At 43.1% G+C, this 25,523-nt stretch overlaps 2 protein-coding genes across 7 annotated transcripts in view; both read right to left on the minus strand.

Annotated features, from left to right (window-relative positions):
• Window positions 1–4,083: 4,083 nt before the first annotated feature.
• SPRY1 (sprouty RTK signaling antagonist 1) lies at window positions 4,084–11,962 on the minus strand. Of its 4 annotated transcripts, XM_033160011.1 has the most exons (3): window positions 11,803–11,961; window positions 10,408–11,214; window positions 4,084–6,389 (listed from the first exon to the last, which is right to left on the minus strand). In XM_033160011.1, exon 3 carries the CDS (start codon window positions 6,332–6,334, stop codon window positions 5,372–5,374), a length of 963 nt encoding a protein of 320 aa, XP_033015902.1. In that variant the 5' UTR covers window positions 6,335–6,389; window positions 10,408–11,214; window positions 11,803–11,961; the 3' UTR covers window positions 4,084–5,371. The 4 variants fall into 4 exon arrangements, with proteins under 4 accessions (XP_033015902.1, XP_033015903.1, XP_033015905.1 ...); XM_033160012.1 differs by lacking the exon at window positions 10,408–11,214 and having other exon boundaries at window positions 11,803–11,962; XM_033160014.1 differs by lacking the exons at window positions 10,408–11,214; window positions 11,803–11,961 and adding an exon at window positions 6,938–7,104.
• Window positions 11,963–22,299: 10,337 nt separating this feature from the next.
• Window positions 22,300–25,523, minus strand: part of SPATA5 (spermatogenesis associated 5) — a 147,168-nt gene continuing 143,944 nt past the window's right edge. For all 3 annotated transcript variants that reach the window (XM_033159729.1, XM_033159728.1, XM_033159727.1), the window contains exon 16: window positions 22,300–22,507. In XM_033159729.1, the coding sequence (XP_033015620.1) occupies window positions 22,331–22,507 (177 nt within the window). In that variant the 3' untranslated portion in view covers window positions 22,300–22,330. The remainder of the gene's footprint in view (window positions 22,508–25,523) is intronic.

The raw sequence follows: 25,523 nt of genomic DNA on the forward strand, positions 1-25,523 counted from the left end.
GATAACCTTCTTCAAATGTTCATATCATTACCGTGGGAAGTACTGAAAAAGGTTCCAACGGAGTCTAAGGCTGGGGTAGCCAGGGTGACTGCCAGATGCTGTTGAATTACAATACACTGAGTACATTTGATCTCAGGCATTCTTGGTAGACACCTTAACTATACCGGTACCACACAGAGCTAAGACACCTGCAGCACGCCCCAATAAATTCCCCAAGTAATCAACGGGTATTTCATTACCCTCATGAAAATATGTGGGAGCATGCAAGATCTAAACTCATTATTAGACAGAAGAGCAGCGTAACTGATCCCTCAGCAGTGTGGTTTAGACTAAACATACTGCAATGTTCAAAGTATTATATTGTGCATACAAAGAGCTTGTTGAAAATTATATATAGCAACTAGTGTTTGTATGTATGTATGATCCATGATCACTGCAGATGGTGACAGCAGTCACGGAATTAGAAGACGCTTGTTTCTTGGGAGAAAAGCAATGACAAACCTATACAGCATCTTAAAAAGCAGAGACATCACCTTGCCGACAAAGGTCCGTATAGTTAAAGCTATGGTTTTCCCAGTAGTAATGTATGGAAGTGAGAGCTGGACCATAAAGAAGGCTGATCGCTGAAGAATTGCTTTTGAATTATGGTGCTGGAGGAGACTCTTGAGAGTCCCATGGACTGCAATAAGAGCAAACCTACCCATTCTGAAGGAAATCAGGCCTGAGTGCTCACTGGAAGGACAGATCCTGAAGCTGAGGCTCCAATACTTTGGCCACCTCATGAGAAGAGAAGACTCCCTGGAAAAGACCCTGATGTTGGGAAAGATTTAGGGCACAAGAAGGGGATGACAGAGGACAAGATGGTTGGACAGTGTTCTTGAAGCTACCAACATGAGTTTGGCCAAACTGCGGGAGGCAGTGGAAGACAGGAGTGCCTGGTGTGCTCTGGTCCATGGGGTCACGAAGAGTCCGACACGACTAAACAACAACATGAACACATAACAGTATCCAATTTGGGAGAAGTGCTAGTTCCCTGCACATGTGCAACTTCAGCCATGTACTGGTTCCACCATTTAGCATGCATTAGCATGTGCCAGCTTCTGGTGCTCCTTAAAAGCAGAGGCTGAAATAAGTGCCTGCTTGATTGTAGGCAAAGATCCATGCTACTTAGGCTTCTCTGGCTGCTTTTCCTGCTGCTTCCCATGTTCTATTGTTGTGAAGTAATAGCCCTAATAATAGATCTAGAAAAACAGCTACAAACATGCCGCTTTGATCATTATAGTACTCTAATTTCCTAGATAGAACTGAATGCTAGGAATAAATTACCCAATTTTTCTTGGGTTGGTGGTTTGCCAGCTCCTGCCCACCTAGCAGTTCGAAAGCACGTCAAAGTGCAAGTAGATAAATAGGTACCACTCCAGCGGGAAGGTAAACGGTGTTTCTGTGCGCTGCTCTGGTTTACCAGAAGTGGCTTTGTCATGCTGGCCACATGACCCGGAAGCTGTACGCCGACTCCCTCGGCCAGTAACGCGAGATGAGCACTGCAACCCCAGAGTCATCCACGACTGGACCTAATGGTCAGGGGTCCCTTTACCTTTTTTTTTTTTTTAAACACTATTAGTTGTGCAGGAAATAAAAGGCGAACAGTCCATTGACCAAGTTACATAATCTGAAAATAATTGTGGTTCAAGTGTTCACATATGAATGTTCTGTTTTAGACTAGCCTGTGCCTTTAAAAAGAAAAAGAAGAAAGCCTGAAAACTAGCAGGTCCAATCCAAATGAATAAAACAGCAATGCTCTTAAAAACTGGTATATCACATAATTGGCATTGCTCAAAGTTCAATTCGCAATTACTATCCTAAACGCAACTTTTCACATCTATCATAGCACACTCAAATCACATTTTACAATATTCACCATATGCCCAAAGTATGGTATCTTGTGCATTTTGAACAGATACAGAAGACAGGAGCTTGCATTCTAGACAGTAACCACAATAGCAACACAAAAGCAATCTGTATGAAATACTCCATTTCACAGACAAAACATACTGTGAGTATTGTGAAAATATATTCTCGAATGAGAAGCACAATCACAAGGGGGCATTGAGTGCAACAGTGAAAAACAGATGTGCAAAGAATGGATCATATCAAAAGATACTAAGAAAAGATATCACAACATCCTTCTTTTCCTTGTGAAAGATAAATGATTTTATGAAAAGCAATTGGAGAATTGGGAAATGAGATCCTGTTTATTAGCCAAGTACCTTGATAAATTATGAGCATTATGAAGATTGTATTATGTTGCTCTTTTCAGAGATCCCTCCTCTTTCTGTTACCACCAAATAGATTATCAGTGCTAAAAGGAAGAGTAGATTCGGTCTCCTATACGAACCAAATGTGCTGTGGTAGCTGACTGTGCTTATGTGGTTTTCTATGTTGGGGGTTTTCTCATCACCACAATCTCTTGTACATGCAGGGTCATATCTGTTTCCGAAACAGAAAACCGCACACAAAATCCAGTATCTGCACTTACTTACACCTGCTAAATCAGGATGCTTCTACAAAATGCCGAGATGACACCAACCCAAAACTTTTAAGAAAATATCCATACTTTTACTAGATAAACTGTTCTGACTTTTTCCCTTGCAAAAGTGCAACTTTTAAGGTCAAGTAACTGACATTACAGTGAGCCTTTTTTTACACAAACATTTTTAATAAACCAACAAAGAAAGAACACAATGAATGTGTCACTGTTGCTTCAGTCACAAGAGCTGGACTCACTTGAATCTTCTACAAGACCGAAGATGGCAATGATCAAGATTTTGGAAACCACTGCTTAGCAACATGTGCTTTCTTGAGAAACTTAAAATAAGGAAGGTTGTTTGTATGGGCACTGCAGTTCCCACTAAATCTCAAAAGGTACAATAGTATGTCCCAACTCCAGCTGTGGACAACAGATTAGAACAGTGCCAAGAGATAGATTGGTGGAGCAAATTCTGTATTAAAATTTCTGTGGAATCATCTGGCAGCTAATAGCGGTGAACAAACAGGCCCCATTGGGCCACAAGAATTAGGAATGCCCAGAAGCTCCTTCAACTACTGGACTTTATTAACACAAAGTACTTTTGTTATTCTGATTCTTAATTTTTTATTCAGATGCAAACTTGAAAATAGATGCATTTTCTTCAGCTGATATGCAATTCAATCAACTAACATGTTGCTGCTAATACGGCACGATTGGCATTTCAGAAAAAGAAAGCACTTAAAACTGCTGATGGTAAATGGAAGTTTCCATAATGCCTTCTGAGGAAGTGAAACAGAAGACTCCAGTTGCCATACCAAAAAATAGTAGAAGAGAGATTCAGCAAGATAGGTCATTTTGAAAACAGGGGTGGGGGACCTGTGGTTCTCCATAAGTTGTTGGACTCCCCCTCTCCTATCAGTCCCAGCCAATGGTCAAGGATGATGGGAGTTGTAGTCCAACATCATCTGGGGGGCCACTGGTTGCCCTCCTGTCTTGTAAATACCAATGAGTGGTATGGATACAAGACATTTGCACATTTCATGAAATTAGCAGATGCCAAATTATGATTGGTTCGGAAGCTGTTCTTATTTTGTAGTACGCTTATGGCCTTGTAGGTTAAGTCAAACTTATTTTGGGGGGGGGGCAGAATCACAATGGTCTTCACACAACTTGAAAAATTAGGAATCTAGACATACTTGCTCAGCTGGTCCTTCACAGACATAGAGCAATTTTTGCAATCCCATTTTCACACTTAGAGCCATGAGGACTACAAACTTTTGAAGACAATGCAAGAATTTGTTTGTAAGTAGTCCACAGAAACATCATTTGGGGTCCACATGTTTTCCACCCCAAACAAAAATATATGAATGCTGTGAAATATGTTAAAAACTTTTCTGAAAACATTTTTTAAAAAAGTGATTAAATAAAACTAGAATACTAGCAGTGGTTTCACAGTCATGAAAAAATGGAAAATAAAAGCAGCAGTAGGCCTACTCTTACTTACTAATACTGCTATTAACAACTTATTGTTATATTAAAAAATAAAGAACCCAAGAGACGTTTTCATTAATTATTATATTTTCTGCATTATAGTTTAACATATGTACTTTCTTCTTGTCACCCTTATTTTCGTTAAGTATTGGTATTTTGTTATATTCAGACAGGAGTACATTTTTGGAACAGTCCTTTGTAATAAATATCATAAAATAATAGAAATTCACATAATAAATATTCTTTACAATAAAAAAGTTTTAACAGACCTTTTGTCTTAAAAATAGTCAGAATTCAACTTTGTGTTTTTACATAAAATATACAAAAGCACCACAATTTGTGGCTAAGGCAATAAAAACAGAGGATTAAAGTTATCGAGCACAGAGTAGAGTTAAATGTCATTAAACCACAGAAATAATAGAAGTGTTAAAGAGATCCAAGAATGTTTACACAACTTAAAACTGTATGATACCTGAAGAGTATTACTCAGATGTGCAGAAATCAACAACTTTAGCATCAAAAGAAGAGAAAAAGGGGGGGTAGTGAAAACCTTGGACCTTGTACAAATCTGAAAACTATAGAAACCAATGAAGAAAGCTGTAGTCATAGAGTCATAGAATTGTAGAGTTGGAAGGGACCCTAAGGGTCATCTAATCCAGCCCCCGCAATTCAGGAATCTAAGCTAAAGCACCACAATATACTCATAGCATTTCTAGTGAAGTTGGTGAGTGAGTTTGTGTGTGTTGGAAACCCAAGCTAGATAAGGATTTGCAATACGGATCACGAAATTCTAAAAGAACTGTTGAGATGGGATTAAAAGACAGGGTGGCTGCAATCCATAAAGACAGCAGGACTAGGTTTGCTAAGTTTTTAACCCAACTATTTTAAAAAAATGTTTTTTCTTTAAAGCTTCATAATTCAGCTCTTTCACACACACAAAAATACTTTGAAATAATCACTTGGAAGCCACTAAAAATTAAGTTAAAAATTGTTATAGAGGAAAAAACAAAAACAGCATCTTTGGAAAGTTGCTTGCAGAGCAGGCGGCTTCAAAAACAAAACAAAACCCAATTCCCTCATTACTTCTTTCAGGAATGGATTACTCACAAACCTGAAGACGACTTGCCATATTGGGAGATTAGATGCAAGTACATGGGCTACACTTACCCAAAGACCAAAAGGGGGGGAAAAACCCAGATTTGCCTTTTGCTGAGAGAAGCTATGGTGTGAGAAGAGGATCATTTGTGCATGTAAGTAAGGAAAAAAGATAGGGGGGTGGGGCAAAGACAGAAAAGCCAGCCACAACCTGAACGACAGTCTGAGGAACTCAACCTTTCCCCGTGCCCCCATAAATCAGGAGGGCTTGCCTTGACCCCTCGAGGGGCAACTTTCCAGCTTACAATAAACTGTGTTGGAGTTCTTGCACCTGCAACCTGGGCGATTGATCCGGTCGTAACACCCTCGGCACAGTTTCAGGCATCCTTTTGCCGGAGGATAGCAGAGCAGGCAAGGCAAAACCAAGGCCATGGCTCCCATGCACAAATACCTAGTCCAGCAATGTGACTGGGAACAAGAGCACGGATTATCTGCGTAGGAGTCCCCTTCATCATCGTTGGAACAGTGGTAGAAGATCCCTTTGACCAGGCACATGCAGGTGCTGTACTCCACCATGCTCTCTGCCGAGCACAAGCACTGCCTGTTGCAGGCCAAGCAAGAGGGCAAGGCCCTGGGTGCTGTGCACTCCCCACATTTGCACTTCCCGCACTGTTCACAGATAAACTTGTGCTGGGCCTGGTCCTCTTTCAAAGGACTCTTCAGGTCCTCCACGACCAGAGACGATGGCTTAGGCTGCGTCCAGATGGGCCTTTCCAATCTGTGGCCTGGCCCTGGCCTGCACGGGGGCGACCTCAGGAGCAGGCCCTGCTCCGAGGAAGCACTGCTGTTACTTCCAGAACTGGCTGCGCTGCCGGTGCTCGTCGACCTGCTGAGCACAGGAGCCCTCGCGTTGTGTTGATGCAGCGCGTGCCCCGGGTGGCTGGGCCGGTGCTCGTAATTATTATTCACATTAATCGGTATAGTTTCGTGAGTCCTTTCATGCTTCTCTTGCCTGGGAGCTGTCCGTGGGGCAGACTTCTTCACCACAGATGGGCCCTCCGTGTATTCGTTGCTGCCCCTGATAGTCTTGATCTGGTCTAGAGACAAGATCGTGGGGGGCTGAAGCTCTCTCTCATAGTCCACCCTTTGCCGGCTGTCCAAAGAAGGCTGCTGAAGGACCACTAATGAACTGCCACTTCCATGCTGACCTTGGGACTCCATCTGTCGTGATCTCTACTTCTGGCATTCACCAGGAACCTGGCATGCATCGGAAATCCTAAAAGAGAGGCAGAGAGAAAAACAAGAGTTGAAAAGGGAGAAGTGGGCTGCTTCTCCTAAAACGAAAACACAACACACACACACACACCAGCAGCAAAAAATAAAACACACCACCCAAACAAATAAAAACATTTTACGGCAAGCCACAAATTGGCCTAACTACCTATTAACAATATCCCAGGGATGGAATTACACTGGCTCCGAGTAAAAGGGAGCATAACAGTTTAAAATAAATACGTATGTGTTATATGAGTAGATATTGTAAATAAAGCACACCGAAGATTAACTTATAGTTTAAGGAACGAAACAAAAATCTTTCATGTTTGCATACCTTTTCTTTCCAAGCATGAAGTTATGAGCGTTATGCATGCACATTTTACTCTTATAGTTATTTCATGCTACATCAAACATAGCTGAAGCTACTTCAGGTACTGTACATTCCCACTCGGGTCTAACCACTGACTGCAACATAAAATGTGCAGTAGCACAACACTGAGCTTCAAGGCCACATTACAGAATCACATTCATGCCCCCAAACTGCAGGACCTGTAAGAAGTTCTTGCCCGTTTTCGCTGTCAAAGCCACATTCCAATATCAAGCCTGATTTTAAACTCAAATTCAGCATAGCTGCCTTTTTAACTGCTATTCCATGACGCCTGAAGCATATTAGCAATGGGGAAAGCATGTGAAGAATTTTTTTCTTTTCTGGGAGTAAATATCTCTTTCCAAAAAAAAAAAAAATTAAAACAATCTAGCACGCTCATTAAAGCAAAACACCAGATGTAAACATCCTGTTACACAATAGGCTTCCAAGTATTCTTGGACCATAAGGCAGGGTGTGAAAGGAGGGAGGTGGAGGCAGCAGGAAAGGGTTGCAGCAGAAAAGATAAGACAAATAAAGTATGGCATTTAATCAGTTGTTTCGGAAGATTATATCCACCTTCACGTGTAAGTGAAAAGTATGTTATCTGCTGCACAAAGTAAGAGGGAGGGGAGGAATAGTTGGACAGGATTCAAAATGGCGTATATTAGACCAGATACACATGAATGTTTTTGTTTGTTTGTTTGTTTGAACCAACTTGGATCTTTATGGACCACTATTGCATCCACAGTTGCAAGACACAACTGAAGTGGTCATCTGTTAATTTCTAGGGAAGCTATTTTTTTTTAAAGTGACAATGTGCTGTTCAAAATATTTTTTCAATAAGAGTGAAACACTTGATTTGAAAAAAAATTCCCGCACATTCCTCACCTGAACAAAACAAACGGTTAACACACTGGGTATTTTAGCAAGCAAGGTCAGCAGGAAGAGTCCATTTTAGGCATAATGCAGCAAAGACTGAGTCTCCTGAAGGAGTTCATAACTGCGGAATATTTGAGCCAGATAGCAGCTCACATGCTTAAGCGCTGCACACACCAGATGCCTTAGTTTTAAGATGCTGCTTCCATGCCTTTATGGAGGTTGATTAAGGTGGGCCACAAATATAGAGCCTTAAATGCCACCTATTCCGACTCCCTGATCAAAATAATAGTGGTTTTTATAAATAAATGTGGATCTGTCATTCAGTAATTAGACAAAAGGAAGTAAGGAAACAACCAACATTTGGTTTCCAACAGCAAATGTCAGGAAAACTGTACTGTCTCACAGCTGAAGGAGCACAACATCTCCCCACCTGTGTTCTTTTTCCAAGACATTTTAAAAACACCCCAAAAGAAATCATGCAGCAACTTAAAGAGGGAAGACTAAGTTTCTTTAATCAGAACATGTGGGGAGGGGGAAGCAAGGAACCACTCAGGTTCACCTATCACCTATTCAAGGTGTAGAGAGCGCAAGACAAAGAGCTCTGCTCAACTCAATCACACCTTATCTGCCTCACACAACTTTTCCTTTTCATAGGCTTTTATAAAGAGCACAAGAGAATTCTTTCTATTGTTGTCCTTTTTTAAGAGTTAGTAGCTTTCAGCCATTCTTTGAACCAGACAGGGTTCTTGGGGTGTTAAAATGTAGGGTGGGAACTGCTACAGAGCTTCTTAGGAGGGTGGGATAGAATTGTTTGCAAAAGTCACACACAAAAAACCAGACAGGTATCCTATCAGTATTTCCTCCTAAGCAAATCCCAAAGTGTTCATGGAGCCTTACTCCAGAACAAGCGGGTTTAGGATTGCAGCCTTAATTCTTCCAACAAAATAAAAACGCAGGACACAGACAACACAAGCAGCAGTTCAGTACAATCCTACGGCTACATAGAAGTAAATGTTACTGTGTTCCACAGGGCTTACATTCAGGTAAAGTATACACAGGACTGCCGTCTGTGGCAGCTATCTATCTTTCTATGTATCTATCTAATATTCTTAACTCCCCACCCAAAAAAGGCTTCCTTGTAAAACATCAGCCCTGCGTTTCTATCAGCAGCCTTCTAACAGCAGACTTCCCATTTGAAAGTGGGGGGCGGCAGGGAGGAGAGAGAAATGCTGTAAAAACTCAGCACTGAATGGACTCTCAAAGAGAAAATGAGAAGCACCAAGGGCAGCACTGCCCACTCTGCAACCCGATCTCAATGGAGGCGATGAATGCAGAGCTGACAGAGAGGAAGAGGAAAAAGTTATGAATGAAAACAAGGGATTATTCCCCCCCCCATCCTCCCCACCCACCCACCCCATTTGCAAGAGGAGGGGAAATGGCTGAGGTTACCATTACCTCAGGGGGACGGACTTTCCAGTACTTAAAGCTGCACTGCACACTCCTTTCTCTACCTTTCAAGACCAATGTGAAAGTTGTGTGTGCTAGTTTGAGCATGCAGGGATTTTTCCCCCTCTCCCCCCTGGTGCTTTCTGAGGAGGCGGAGTGGAAGGACGGGGGAAGCCTTTTTATCTTTGTCTTACCCACCATTTCCTCCTTGCAGCCTCCACGCCTTTCTACTGACCTGCTAAAATCTCACTCAGACTCAAAAGGGGAAATCCCTCCCTCGCTGACTACATTCAATGAAGCGCACACTCACACCACGAAGCAACAGAAGTAGGGAAAGGAATAATCTCACTAGTACGCTCCAACCACCAGTTGCAGCTACCAAAGGCAAACAATATTTTTGAACGCTTGCTGAAAAAAACTACAGATAATACAGTAATGCTAAGGATGGCCGGAATTTCCACCTGCCTCTAGCACATTAAGAGAGACCATCTCTGTTTTGCAAGTGCACCAGAGGTCCCTCCAGATACAGGATGTTAAGAGGCACCTAATCCACATTAAACAACTTGAGAATGGGCAAGCAACTCCAGGTGGGTTCTATGTCCTTTGCGCACTAAGCGAAGGTGCAAATAAGTGTTGATCACGTGGGATTCAAAACCAAGTATAAACCCCAACCCACGCCTACACAATACTCGAGTTAGACAATGCAGCCATAATTCAAATGTCACCCAAGCCACATACTGATCACTTCTTTCTGTGTAAACAAGCCCGCAGATAATGCCAATTAAGTTTCATGTCATTGCAACGAACACCAATGGAAATCAATGGATGTGTCAGCTGCCTTAGTGGGAGAATGCATGTAAAAAACAACAACACGCACACACAGGGTCTCACACCTTAAGCCAGAGGCTTTGAGGAAGTGCATTAGCTAGTTCTCCCGCCAGAAGCACCTGGCAGCAGAGGTCGGTCCTCCCTCTCCCCTGCTTTGATCCACCCGTGTCCCGTCCCCCCCGGGCTTTCCGCAGAGTCCGAGCCTATTCCTTGCTCGCAGCAACAAGTTCAGTAATCTCGCCTGCGCGCGTTGCCGTTCAGCAAAACGCCAGCCGAGCGCCACCCCCCCCCCCACCACCACTCAAGCGCCTGGGGAAAGAGGACGTGCGTCGTGTGGGAAACAGCCTTGGCCGCCGCCGCCAGCCCCCCACCCCACCGCGAGGGGAAGAGGAGCCAGCAGGGCACCTGCTAACCCCTCGGGCTCCCCCGGCGCGAAACCAGGCGGCGGCAGGATCCATATTGCCAAGTGGAAGGCAGAAGAGGACGGGCGCAAACTTACGTCTTCCAAGGGCCGATCCGCGCGAAAGTACTGCCCTGCTAGGTTAGATCCATAGGGCAGCGGGGCTCCGGTAAGTCTCCACGCGCCCAGGCGCCGCAATCCTCGCTCGTGGCCCCCGAGACCCGCTTCTTCGGCGCCCGCTTTTCCTGCTGCCGAGGCTACGGAGCGGTCGCGACGCCCTCGCGCGCAAGGAAATCCGCCTCGCCGGCCCGCCAAACACCTCTCCTGCCGAAGCACGCACATTCAAGGGGGTGCCCTACACGCACCCCTCCTCGAGCTGGTTGTCCACGAGCCGAGCAGGGTTTCTCTCCCAGGAGCAGCGACAGGCAATCCGGTGCGGGAGGGGGGTGGAGGCTGGAGGGGGGAGAAGAGGCGTCTCCGGCTGCCAGGTAAAAAAGGAGACCGAGCTGCTTTTGCAACGGCTGTCGTTCGCTCTGCAGCAATGCAAAGGCACTCAGCTTGGAGAGGGTCGCCTGGAAGCAGCGGAGGAGGTGGGGAGCGAAGAGTGTTTGCAAAGCAAGCTTGCTGCTGCTGGGGCTGCCCCGCCGGTTCCCTCCTGCTTTCCTCCAAGTTGGAGCTTTCTTCCCCCCTTTTTTTCTCCTCTCTCTCTCTCTTTCTCCCCCTCCCTCTCTCCTTTGGAGGCGCACGATTTCCCCTCCCAAGTAAAGCGCGCGTGCAGGCGAGCGAGTCCAACTGCTTCCTCGACTCCGAGCTCTTTTTCACCACATGGTCCTTCGCCCGCAGCTCCCCTCTCCTCTTAGGCTAGCCGGGGAGAAGGAGAGAGAAGAGAACGTGCAACGGGAACGCCTGGGAGAATAACAATAAAAAATATATTTTTTTTTTAAAAAAAAACACGATCTGAGCAAGGAGTTAAGAAAAGAAAGAACTGTAGGCACGAGAAGAGTGAATTCCATATGTAAGGGAAAGGGGGAGGGAGGCAATGGATTCTCTGCAAAGCTGCCATGTGCTTGCTGGTTGACAGTCTTGCTACACCACCAGCATGGCGGGGCGGGACGGGGGACAGACCCCGCGGATAGAATGCAAATCGGGGGTACACACGCACACACACGATCTTTGCACAAGAGGAGCGAACGATCCACTTGCATGAGGCGGGGTGGGGGGACTGCGGATTGCCGCGTCTTCTTCGCTCGAGGCTACTCGGAAGGCTCGCAGTGTAAAACGCACTTAAGTCGCTGCATCGTACACCAGATCGCAGTGAAATGATACAAGGACGTGTTTTTGAAAGCGCTTTTTAAGCGAGCGGTGGGCTGCACGCGAGTCGTCCGCCTAGCTCGGCCGATATGTACGGGCACCGAGCAGCACCTGAGCTACTTCCGAAATGCCTCGCGCGCAAAAAAAAAAGTGGGGGGGGGGAGCCCTCCAGATCACGCTTACCGAACGAACAGGTTCAGAATCCTTTTGCAAAGCCTAATCGCGGCAGCTGGAGGTAAATCCAAGGACGCAGCCCGTCGCCTGCCGTTGTTGCCGCCGCCTGCTGCTATCTCTTCGCCAACTGCTCTGCCGCTTTCGCGTTGCTGTTTCAGAATGAGCCGAGCTGCACGGCAGCCTTGCAGCGCCGAGCCCCCACCTCAGCCTCGCGTCACGCCTCCAATGATGTCAATCTGTCACTCAGGAAGCGGACGGGAAAACCTGGGCTGGATTACTCTCCCCCTCCCCTTCTACATTTATACGTCTTGCTTATTCTTTCCCATTCATTCATGCGTTTACCAGTGTTTGTTTACCAGCCTTCTGCATTTCTTTTGCATACCGCGAAAAAAGCGACGCAGACAGCCTTCCCCTATAGCGTTAGTCATTCACAGACTGTGGAAGGTTTATGGGTACAAAACTCAAACCCAAGTCCTAAAGTACCTATCGAGATGACTTCACCCCAAGCTGTTCTTTTTTGCTTATTCTCTATGTACTCACGAGTGGAGGGCTGTTCACCCTTTCCGTCAACAGAGCATACACGGTATATTAAGAAATGTACCCCATTGAGTTGAGGCACATTTAAATCCAGGTAACTGGGTATAGGATTGCAGCCATAATTATCGTGATTATAGAACCAGAACCTGGTTATTCTTTCGGATTAATTTACCTAGAAAGAGCATGCAATTTATTTATTTTTATTTTATTTTATTTTATTTAAACACTTTATCTACTCCTTAGCTATAATGGTCTCCAAGTGGTTTACAGAGATTGTGCTCTTATAGCACAATCATGTGCATGTTTACTCACAAGTAAGCTGCACTATATTCCCTAGTAAATGTGCATGCAGACTTATTGACATTTAATCCTAACCTTAAACTAAAGGATCAAAATTGATACTGCTAATTTAATAAATGTAAATCCAATTAAATTAAATTATGGAAATATAATTTTGACTCACGAATGCTTTGCATGACAGTGCTTGACCCCTTGCTTTTTCCTGTAAGACCAACTGCAGTCGTTAACAGTCGTCAACAGGTTTTTCACACCTATCAGCCAATCACCCATTCCCACCACCCTTCTGAGTAATACCCCTCCTCACTCTCTCACTATATATAAGGGTCTGGTGACTTCTGTTTCAGTGTATCTGAAGAAGTGTGCATGCACACGAAAGCTCATACCAAGAACAAACTTAGTTGGTCTCTAAGGTGCTACTGGAAGGATTTTTTTAATTTTTAATTTTGTTTTGACTGGCAGACCAACACGGCTACCCACCTGTAACTAGTGCTTCTTTTAGTTATTAACTTTATTTCATCCCCTGGAATTGTACAGTTGTGTAAAATAGAATTAGATTTAGTCAAATAAAATTTGCTGCTCACAAATGCAGGGGGGATGGGAAAGCTGAGGTAAAAGTACCTGTCCAGCTTCTAGGTATATAATGGGAATAAGCACCATCTTGTTCTTCTACCCAGATAGCAAAATGTTTTGGGCCTGTCATAAACAACTAGCAATCCCTCTCAACTTCAATAAAAATCAAGGCCAGACCCACCTGAATTGGCCTGAATTGGTTTGGGATGGGGGCACAGCCCTATTAGCTTCCTGCCAAATTAGATTGACATCAACACAATTTCAAAAGATAGAATTTTGAATCAAGATGGTGGATTCAGTCTAAATGCTTGCAGTTTGGAACAGTTCAGTGAACCATCTTCATTCAAAATGGCATTTGACGGTATCCAAACACAGATCCAAATTGGGTGACAATATCTTCAAATGTGTCCAAATCAGTTCAGTTTGGAATGGTTCATTCTGCCAACTTGATTCAAAATGGTGCCCAACAGTATACAGTCATAGACCAAAACCTGCTCCTCCGTTTTAGCATAGTTTGGAATGTTTTGGTCCACTATCTTGATTCAATATGGGGTCCAATGGTATCCAAACATAGACAAAATCTGGCTCCTCAATCTTGGGAAATGTGATGCCCAATTGGGTGATGATATTACAAGAGATTTTTGAATGCACAGAGGACAGATGGACAAGCAACTTTCCAAAATACAGTAATTGCTGCTGCTGCTACCAAAGTCAGGGGTCACACTTTCTGGAGCTATAGAAATTTGTGACATGTTTAAGGACTGTAAATTTGACTGTACTTGTATTTGTAGGGAGAATGATGAAAGGAGGTGGCTGCTCTAATTATAGTTGATAAAGGCACCAGAGGAAATCTATCATGACTGATAAATAGCACATCACTTCAAAAACAACCGAGGTAGAAATCTTGCCCATTTTTCCCCAAGCAGAAGCCACTCCCTGGGTGTGGAGTAAATTATCAAAGGAAGTGGGAGAGCTTTGCACTAATTTAAATAGATTGCTTTGTGTATGTTTATATTGTCCATTCGCTAGTGAAGACCTGGGATCTTTCTAATGAGGCTGTCTGGAACAAATCAGTTTACGGACTCTTATAACATGTCCTGCATCTCTTAGAACTGGAATGTCCATTATCCTTTAGGTGGTGTAATATGTCACTGTCAGTTGAGCAAAGTCTCAAGGGTACCTCAGTGCTGTGCGTCTGTCTGTAGAGAGAATCAGGTTTGCTATTTTGGCACACCGCAAATTTGCCAATCTGTCTGCTACTCTTTACTCATCCAAACAGCCAACGGGAGGTTAGCCCGTTCATTGTAGGTGCCACAATCCACAGAATTCTCCTTCGTGTGCTTCTGACTCAATGACAAAGGGCTCAACCAATAGCACAGGAAGCTGCACTTGGAGCAAGTCCTCGTCTGATGGTGATATAATAAATTTATTAATCAGGGATAGAAAACCAAGGCTGTTTTTTGTGGGCAAGTCCACAGAGGTGCTTTTTGTTGCAAATGGGTCACTCAGATCACATTTTTCTGTGTGCATGATTGACACACGGCTCTCCACACACTTTTTCATAGGTATCATTCTGCTGTTTCCCATCCACAACAGTGGGCAGTCCATGATGAAATATTTCCATGCTCTTTTCTAGCCCCTCTCCTCAGTTACTCCTCCTCCACCCCGCTACATTTTACCATTCGGAGCATGTGTGCAGGTGTTGAAAATTTAAGTATTAATATAGAGGTATTGTGCAAGACTGATATTTTGCTATGCCACAATTCTGATAGCTATCGGTTCTGATAAGGAGATATTTGGGCAGTTATTATCACCATTCTGATTTATGCACTGTGATTAGTCTCCAAGGCAGGCTTCCTCAAACTCGGCCCTCCAGATGTTTTGAGACTACAATTCCCAGCGTCCCTGACCACTGGTCTTGGTAGCTAGGGATCATGGGAGTTGTAGGCCAAAAACATCTGGAGGGCAGAGTTTGAGGAAGCCTGCTCCAAGGTAATTCCCGTGTTGAAATCTTCACAGAACAGCACTGCTGAACTACGTTGATGAAATCCCAACATGTGCTCAGTGTGCAGCATGTGGAAATGGGCATGCTGCTAGGTTATGCTCAGGTAAAAAGCAAATGGAAGTTGGGGTGCAGCAATAGGAACCACCCAATGAAACATCACCACACATGTGACAACCCCTCCCCCTCCCAAACCCCACAATTGTGCTAATGAGTTTTCATAACAGCAGTGGATGTGTGGATAGATAATGGATCATTTTTGCTTAGCGGATTTTCCCAGTAAAAGGAAATCTGGAATAAAAAGAATTTTGATGATGACAACATTCTATGACAGTACAAAACACCTGCACACATGATGTCCACAATAAACTTGCATCTGGAAGCACCTGTTGCCACAGCTTCAAGCTTGAAGAATGGTTTATTTAAATTATTTCTAAACTGCACTTTGTCCAATGGATTCCAGGATGGTGTAAAATAAACATAATCCATGATTCATACAAATACCATAAAAACAGTACCCATGGGTGAGCAAATACTACTTCCCTTTCTTTCCTGCTTGTCCCAATCTGCTTGGTTCCTTCTTTCCAGACGACAGTCTCTAGCCCTGACTAATTATGCTTCTATTTCCTGTCCCCTCACCATTCTTGACAGCAAAGCAGTGACATCAGAACTGTCCTAACAGCAGGGCTGACAAAAGCCTCAGCATATGTGTATGATGCGTCAATTGTGCATAAACATGCAGTATACATTCAACTGACCCATAGATTCTGCCCTTTTTATGCCACAGAAAGTGGGGCGTGGTGATTGTTTATTGTTTGAACACTTCTGGCCAAATCAATGTAGCGCCGAATAGGCAATTGCATTTCCTGCTTTCAGGCATAACCCTCAGGGAACAAAGCCTCAGCATTTTTCATGGGATCCGAAAGAGACAGTTGCCATGTGCCATATTAACCATATGGCAGGATTAGTCAACACAAATACTTACCAATATTATTCATGGACTGGGATTCACAAATAGCAAATACAGGAATCCAGAACAGTTGACTTGTTCGATGAATGGCATTCTTATCACTAATGAAATTTGAATTTGCAGTTGACTCCTGGAAGGCAGAAAATCTTACAAGGATTTGGAAGCAAGGGGGAGAACGTTCAAGCTGAGGGCACAGTCTCCTGACTGGTCTGTTCCATTCCTTCCATGTGTATGATGTGCAGGGTAAATGAGTTGCTAATTGCTGTAAATAGGGATTCGTTGCCATAAGCACATCTGTCAGTTGAGCAACACAAGGGCAATGTGGGAACATGCACATCTGGCAGAAACTACCACTGGAAGTATTTTAGTACCTTATTAACACTCCTTCATTGAAGCAGTTCCTAGAATGAATATACAGCTCTTGACTCATGAAAAGGAGAACACTTAAATATGAGAAGTAGGTTCTCCAAAAAAATACATTATATGATCATGTAGTTATGCATCTAGAAAGTTTACAATGCATCTGCATACACGCACAAAGAAAGACAGTCTCTTTATACACACAGGCAAGGAACATGCAGACACATACAGTTCCTCTCACACTCATACAGAAAGCTCTCCCTCCATCTGACCCTGCTGCAGCTGCTACAGCTATGGATATTGCTGGGCATTACACATGGACGCACAGAGGGGAAGCAATGGAAAACTAGGTGGGTGTAAGAAATCTGACTTTTGTCTCCCTCACACAGCAAAGGTGCCCAAACCAGCCAGGGAAGTCCGTAAGCTTTTATCTAACCAAAGAAGAATTCTGATTATGTACTTCATTCACCAGTTTATATTCCTATAACTTCCATCAAAACCTAATTGTTCATGCCATTTATTTACAAAAAGTTCAAATGTAACCTGAAGCTTCAAGTGAGGCCACCATGGAAAAACAGACATCTGAAACTGCCCCTTCCCTTTTGCTGAAAAAAGTAACTACCTAGGGGTAAAGCTTCCTTCGTTTTTTTAATAGTTGGGAAATAATTTACTGCACCAAGGATTTAGCCTCACAATGGTAATATTGTGGTCAAAGAAGTTAAACGATCCCAAAGCATTTTGTAGATTTGAATGCCGAAGGTGGGCTATGGTGACAATATACCCACAAACACCCTCCACCCCTTCCTTAATCTATCCCTCTCTTCCTTGCTAATTTCTTTCCACCCATGATAATGGGGGGGGGGGAATCCTCCTGTTTTAGAGATTTATGCTCATCATAATCAATGTGTTGCAAAATTGGTGCAAAAATAAAAATCACCCGAGCACTTGTGTTGTCTTCCAATTCTTTCTGGGAAATGAGAAGGCGGGGTGCGGGGGGGGGGATTTAACAAAGCTTTCTGTGGTCAATTGTGTTATTGAGGCACTTGGCACTACCAGCTGATTCTGACTTACTATTAATCTCTCAGGAAAATAAAACACTCCTTTGTAGTTAAAAGTCTAACCAGTTACTACTGTGTGTTTTCCCTCAGTAAAAGCTTTCACAAAAAAATGCACATGCTGAAAGCCTTGAATAGAATCAGACGGTGACAACTAGTTGTTTCAGTGTTGCTTAAAAGCAAATCAATCAGTTTAAGCAATATTTCTCCTAAGTAACATGAATGCAACACATATTATCATGTTTGTGCTTCCAAGCTCAGTTATGCCCAGAAAAATGACATGCTTGTGATAGTATCTCCAATACTGAGAATATGTAAAGTGTATCACTGTTTTGACAAAATAAAAAAAATCCTTCCAGTAGCATCTTAGAGACCAACTAAGTTTGTTCTTGGTATGAGCTTTCATGTGCACGCACACTTCTTCAGACACACCAAAACAAAAGTCACCAGACCCTTATATATAGTGAGAGGGTGGGGAGGGGTATTACTCAGAAGGGTGGTGGGAATGGGTGATTGGCTGATGTTGTTGTTTAGTCGTTTAGTCGTGTCCGGCTCTTCGTGACCCAATGGACCAGAGCACTCCTGTCTTCCACTGCCTCCCGCAGTTTGGTCAGACTCATGTTGGTAGCTTCGAGAACACTGTCCAACCATCTTGTCCTCTGTCGTCCCCTTCTCTTTGTGCCCTCAATCTTTCTCAACATCAGGGTCTTTTCCAGGCAGTCTTCTCTTCACATGAGTTGGCCAAAGTATTGGAGCCTCAGCTTCAGGATCTGTCCTTCCAGTGAGCACTCAGGGCTGATTTCCTTCAGAATGGATAGGTTTGATCTTCTTTCTGTCCATGGGACTCTCAAGAGTCTCCTCCAGCACCATAATTCAAAAGCATCAATTCTTTGGCGATCAGCCTTCTTGATGGTCCAGCTCTCACTTCCATACATCACTACTGGGAAAACCATAGCTTTAACTATATGGACCTTTGTCTGCAAGGTGATGTCTCTGCTTTGTAAGATGCTGTCTAGGTTTGTCATTGCTTTCCTCCCAAGAAGCAGGAATCTTTTAATTTCGTGACTGCTGTCACCATCTGCAGTGATCATGGAACCCAAGAAAGTAAAATCTCTCACTGCCTCCATTTCTGCCCCTTCTATTTGCCAGGAGGTGATGGGACCAGGGGCCATGATCTTAGTTTTTTTGATGTTGAGCTTCAGACCATATTTTGCGCTCTCCTCTTTCACCCTCATTAAAAGGTTCTTTAATTCCTCCTCACTTTCTGTCATCAAGGTTGTGTCATCAGCATATCTGAGGTTGTTGATATTGGCTGATAGGTGTGGTAAACCTGTTGATGACTGTTAACGACTGCAATTGGTCTCACAGGAAAAAGCAAGGGGTGAGATGGCTAAAAATAGCTTTGTCATGTATAATGAGATAAGAATCCAATGTCTCTATTCAGACCAGGTCTCTCCATGGTTTTAAGTTTGGTAATAAGTTGCAATTCAGCAACTTCTATTTCCAGTCTATTTCTGAAATTCTTTTGTAATAAGACAGCTAAATTTACCCTGCACTGTTTTGTCAGTGGTTTCAAAACTACAATAAGCAAACATCAAAACAAAATGCCAGTTTGCAATATCACTTTGGGATTGTGATTCTTTTATGCCAAAGGAACACACAGAAAGATAGTGTAAGAACACAACCAGTCTGGCAAATTCAACTGTGCAAATGCATCAAGACTATTTCAGTCTTTTTAGGGGGTGAAATTAAATTTTTACAAAATTCTCCAGCAAGCGATCTTAAAAATATGTATTTGGGGGTGAGGAATTCAAAACTGCTATTATTTTTGTGATTGGACAACATTTAGGTTGATAGTCTACTATTGATTATAAAGCATATAAACTGCTTTCAGAAAACCAAATAATTTTATCTTCTGAAAATGCCAGGTAATGCTAATTAATTAATTAATATATAATACAACTGTGAGTACCTGGCAATCATTTTTAATTATTTCTGTGCCATTTTACACACATTTTACTTACGAAGCAAAACTAAATTATATTATATTGATTTAATCAAAATATATTTTGAATTCCCAAGTCATGGTATAAAATGTTAGCACCCCTCATCTTTGGAATTAGAAAGTTGAAAAATCCAACCTACCCTACTATTCCGGGCATCGAAAATAAAAGAAGAATAGTTCAGCGGTTTCTAAATTAGTATTTATGAATTGCACAAAAGCAAGATTAAGGTGCATAGAAACAGTGCTTTTGGGTTCTTCCTTTTACTTCTCTTCAGATAAATCCAGTGTTAGATGCTCTATCATCATATTTGGAACAGTAGCTCAATGTCTTTTAATGGGGGGAAATGCAATTTAGGATGAGGGTGAAGACGGAGAAAACGTTTTCAGCATGGAGGAAGTGGTTTGAACACATAATTGCTCCATTTGTTTTCGGGGCAGTGAAATGGGCATTCAAACCACATCCATTTCTGTCTTCACTCTTACAAAGCTCCTAAGAACACTTACATCAGTGCTGGTCTGTCATCTTTGGTCTGATAGCGTCATCTGTTTTGCTTAAAGGAAGTATTTTGAGTGCTGCCCAAGGTTATATGGTCAAATGTATCCATGCAACCCCCCCCCCCCCAGAAGCCATTATTCCAATCTTGGAGAGAATATAGAAATTTCCAAGGTATGTGGTGGAAGTGGTGCTGAAACATTTCAGATGAATAAATTATCTGTTGTGTGGTGGGGGTGGAATTAGATGAACAATTTTGCAACTAAATGCTGTATATACATTGGGAAGATGTCCCTGGGGAAAATGTATGACTTGAAGCCAGATCCTAGGCACGTTTAGTTGGAAGTATATTTCACTGTTTCCAACAGGCTTAACTTCCAGGGTGTGGGTAAGATTACAGCCTCAGCATATGGTGAAAGTGCTGGAAAGGAGACAAAAGGCTGTATCCAATGCTGCAGGAGCGTTTTGCAGGAGCAATAGGATGACTGCCCCCTCATCTCTTCCCCCCTACATAAACCCCAAATCCTCCAACCATCCGGAACTGGTTTTAAGTCTTCCTTTGATGGAACTTGCTGATATAGCCCACATAAATCTTAAATAGTTTTGTAGAAAATGGAATTTCAGGGAACTCTTTTTTGCTTTTATTGCACTTGGGTTGGGGGGGGGGGAAATGATATACAAGTTTTAAGATGGAATGAATGAAGGTAAACTGTGAGATAAAATGTAAAGAACAGCACGCACGCACGCACACACACAACTCTGATATGAATCCCCATAGATGGAAATGTTATAAAATTATGATAAAAAATTTGGCAGCAATAACTCAGGTATGATTGTTTTTTTACTTAAGGGCAGGCATGATGCCTCCTGCACTTTCCACCACTGCTCCAACTCAAGCCAGGTACATTTCAGGTTATCAAGTTTCACAACAGGAATTTGGAAGAAGAAGTCCTAGCAATCTTTGCCAAATCCAATGTCTCTATTGAGTGACTCACTCTGTTGCCCAGATTTCTCCTAATTTGGGTACAACAGTTGGTACCTGAAATAGACGTGATTAGAATGTAGATACTTAAGGCCCAGGATGAGTAATAAATCCAAAATAGCCATCGGAGCAGGACCAGCATGTGGGAGAGAATGAAAAAAGAGGGAAGTGTGCCAGCAAACCTGACAAATTAGCGAGTTCTTCGTGTAAAGCCTGCTGGGCCATCTTAAGGAGTGGCAGCAACAAACTAGGAAGTCTCTCTAAGCACGCACGTGCTCTGGCAAGTATGAGTGCATAAACATCTTTCCTGAGCTTCGTGTTCAGGAAGCGCATTGGGCTTCGTGACAAGTTACACCCAGAAACAGTGTCCTTTGGTTTATCTGAACACCTCTCATAGGACTAGGGTGCTGAAAAAAATGTGACTTGCTCTTCCCTTTTGTTAGGGGTGGGCTGTGGGTAGTGGTCCTGCGAGAGTCAGGAGTAGGAACTGGGAGCCTGGAGAAAAGGGCAGTCAGGTTCTAAGGTTAAACCAGAAGGCAGGATGAGAGATCACATCAAGCACCAGGATAATTCCACGCCCCTGTCTTGTGCAGCACTATTGCCAACAAACACTTGTTGTGGTTGGGCCAGGTGGACAAAAGACGAGGAGTCAGTGTGGCATGTCCTGTATCAGGAAGTTTTAAATGTTTGATATTTTAGTATGTTCTGATATGTGCTGTGAGCTGCCCAGAGTGGCTGGGGAAACCCAGCCAGAAGGGTGGGGGTATAAATAATAAAAAATATTATTATTATAACACCAGGCCGTTCTGCAGTGGGACTGAACTGAGGTTCATGCTGGTTCTGCAGCAAAAAGGTGTGGGAAATAAAGGGGGTTTATAAAGAGATCTGATGAGCACCCTCAGTCTTTGGAGGCTAGCTACGAAGAGTTTAGGGTCCTTAGCCTGGCTATGGAGCATCCTTTTGGATAACCTGCCCAAACTTGTGGGTCCCTGAGCAAGCTTGGGTCAGGTAGGTCTCTTTATTTACCTATCTGTGGGGTGTGGACAGGGAAATTTCTGGGACACAAAACAAAGGCATGGAGTGCCACATATGACACCTGAATTCAAGTTCCCGCAAACTCTGCTTTAAATTATTTGTGTTAGTTCTAAAGCAGAGAAGGGGAACCTGTGGCCTCCATACATTATTGGATTACAGCTATTCAGCTTATAAAAGAGCCCATGGAGTCACATTATACAATGTACAATTATTAAATAAATCAGTTTCTCAAAGTGAATGTAGCCCACTCTGTTGATGATAGCCGTCATAGAACTTCTGCAGAGAATCTGGAATTCGAGGAGTCACAATAGACAAGGCTTGTTGGAAATGCCGCCCCATAATGCATTTTGCTTGTATATCTTCCTGAAGGGCAAGAAGTGCAGCTTCCCTACAAACCGCAGTTATCTGAAAAAGAAATATATGTATTTAAATAACAAGATTTATTGCTGGAACATTTTATCTGCTGAGGACTGGTGGCAGAGGACAGACACAGAATGAAACAGAGGGCCACATTCATAATTTTCTTGAGCATCTATGGAAGCATCTGAAAAAAAAAATCGTTCCAAGCCTGGCAAAATCCACCAACAACACATTTACATCCTGATGTTTGTTATTGTAGTATACGCTGCCCTCTTATATAAATAAAATATGCATATGGCAGATGCTGAATTAAAAATCCACCAACTTATGCCAAACAATTGAGTAAGCATTCCAGAAACGACTATCAAATCTTTTGTGGCTGCTTTCCTGTCTCAAACTGTAACTTTAAAAAAAAAAAGGTGGAGGGAAGGGGGAAGCAGGGAGGAAAAGCATACAATTCAAAAGGAGAAGCAGGAAGGAAGAAAAAGTGTGGAAAAGAAGACTACTAATATCTTAAAGCCTGAGATGGGTTTTTAAGCTCCCTGGACTTCAGACAGCGGAAACAGCCTCATGTTAATGTCATTCTAAAGACACATTACTGTGGTGAAAAGCGCTTGAGGAATGAACAGGGGGACCATGATTTTCAGTGTAAGAGGGAAAACAGTGATTGATATTGACTGCACCCTTGTGTGTCTAAATGAAAGAGCCAGCTGAAATGCATTTGTCAGCCATTCAGTATATTTTCCTTGTTTGTTCACTTGCTGAAAAGACTTCCACCGCCCATGCAGGACTAATGGCTGCCAAAGTCTTTTAGTAGCTTTTTAGGGGATTTAGCATGTGTTTAGCATGCCTTCAGAGAAGAAGAAGAAAAAAAGCATGGATTTGGACATCTTTGTCAAGTTACTACAATATTGCTGTTAGTTCTGATCAGTGCTCTGCTGCTCTGCATTTTAATGCTCCAGAGCACAGTGAAGACATTAAAGCAAAAAAGAAAAAAGAATCACACACACTGCCATCTCACAGGTTAAAGTCTATGTATGCAAGTTAACGGAGGGAGCACAGCCACAGGAACCCATGCTTATTAATTCCTAAACTCAGAAAACACCCCACAAAGCCTGATAATTTCTCAAGTTAACACATACCTTGATATGTTTTTCTTGTTCGCTCACTTGTTTTTTTGACACCAAAAGGCAAACCTTTCACAGAAAGTCTTATTCATGCCATTGTATGAACTCAGAATGAACATGAACACCAAAAATCAGAATTGTGTGTGAGCAATATATTCTTCCAGTGGTCACATGAAGCACACTCACAACCAGCTTTTCTGCTACGTACTTCATGTTTCCAGTGATTACGTCAGGGGTTGTCAACCTGGTCCCTACTGCCCACTAGTGGGCGTTTCAGCATTTTAGGTGGGGAGTAGGGGGTACTATGGCACAAGCTGAATCCTTCTTCCATTGAGCACTGGCGGGTGGTAAGGAAATTTTACCATCAAGAAAGATGCATTAGTGGGCGGTAGGTAAAGAAAGGTTGACTACCCCTGGATTACATAATCAGTGTTACATGAAAAACTGGTAACCAAAACTTGGTTGCAACACTATCTAAGTAGGGGCATTTGAGTAACAATGACACATTAACAACAACAACAACAACAACAACAACAACAACAACAACAACCACAATTTATTATTTGTACCCTGCCCACTCTGGGCGGCTTCCAACAAATATTAAAAATACATTAAAATGTCGCACATTAAAAACTTCCCTAAACATGGCTGCCTTCAGATGTCTTCTAAATGTCAGGTAGTTGTTTATCTGTTTGACGTCTGATGGGAGGGCGTTCCACAGGGTGGGCGCCACTACCGAGAAGGCCCTCTGTCTGGTTCCCTGTAGCTTTGCTTCTCGCAGTGAGGGAACCGCCAGAAGGCCCTCAGCGCTGGACCTCAACGATGGAGGTGGAGACGCTCCTTCAGGTATACTGGGCCAAGGCCGTTTAGGGCTTTAAAGGTCTATCAAGCATCAGAGTATTTGGATTATTTCTGAGAGTCTGATCCAGTGTGGCCTGTGATGCACTGCCTTCACTGGAGAAGATGCTAATGAGGATAGGTAGTAGATGAATCTCACATGCAGAGCAAGGTGTTCAAGAGGGATGAAGCCTCAAAGTATAGAATGGGAACTAACTATGCCCTTGGAATTGAATGGAATCGAATGGAAATGCAGACAGCAGTGAAGAAAGGAGACATCTGTACTCCTATGCACTCTATCATGCACACTAACTCAAAGTACTGTGGATGACGTGCAGCAGCTCACAGCTTAGCACACGCAGCTGCCAGTGAGTGGTGGAGGCTCAGCACTGCAGGATGCAGGCAGAACATGCAGGCTCAAGCAAGACTATTAACCTCTAAAATTCCCAGCCAGGTCATTCATGCAGTTCAGCAAGCCTACTTCCCACAGCTTGTAGCCCTGAGAAAGAGGCAGTTGCGGCCAGCTGGCAGCAGTCATCCCATGTCAGGGTCAGCAGTGAGTGGTGTGTATACAGTACATGTGGGTGGGACACAATGTCTGCCTGTCTGTCTCAAGAAAGTCACATCCCACATGTCAGCATGCAGACTGAGAGAGCAAAGGTGCTGCTTCTTGCATGTTCAATTTCTGAAGTGCTTTCTATATGCTCATCTACAGTCTGTAGCTTGGATTACTAGTGATCCCTCCAACATGCATTTTCAGCTCTCGGTGTCGTGTATTACCTGACTATCTTTGACACAAGCTAAGCCTCATCTGTAAAATGGGTAATTTTTTTCCTGGAATGTCTTCAATAATATTACATCTCCAATAATATTAAGTATACAATAATATTAAGTATACAATGGTTGGTGACAGGAACTTTACACACAATCATTAAATGTGCTTCTTAGATGAGCATCTTCTGTGCATTTTGCCCATTAAAAATGGGATGCCAACCCTAAGCAACATATTGAGCCCTGCTGTTGGGCTCTATTCAGGTGCCAGAATGGTTTATTTCAAGGATCAGCAATCCTATCTATTAGGATTCAGCCAGTCAACT

The sequence above is a fragment of the Lacerta agilis genome, chromosome 9, assembly GCF_009819535.1.
Source record: "Lacerta agilis isolate rLacAgi1 chromosome 9, rLacAgi1.pri, whole genome shotgun sequence".
Classification (NCBI taxonomy): domain Eukaryota; kingdom Metazoa; phylum Chordata; class Lepidosauria; order Squamata; family Lacertidae; genus Lacerta; species Lacerta agilis.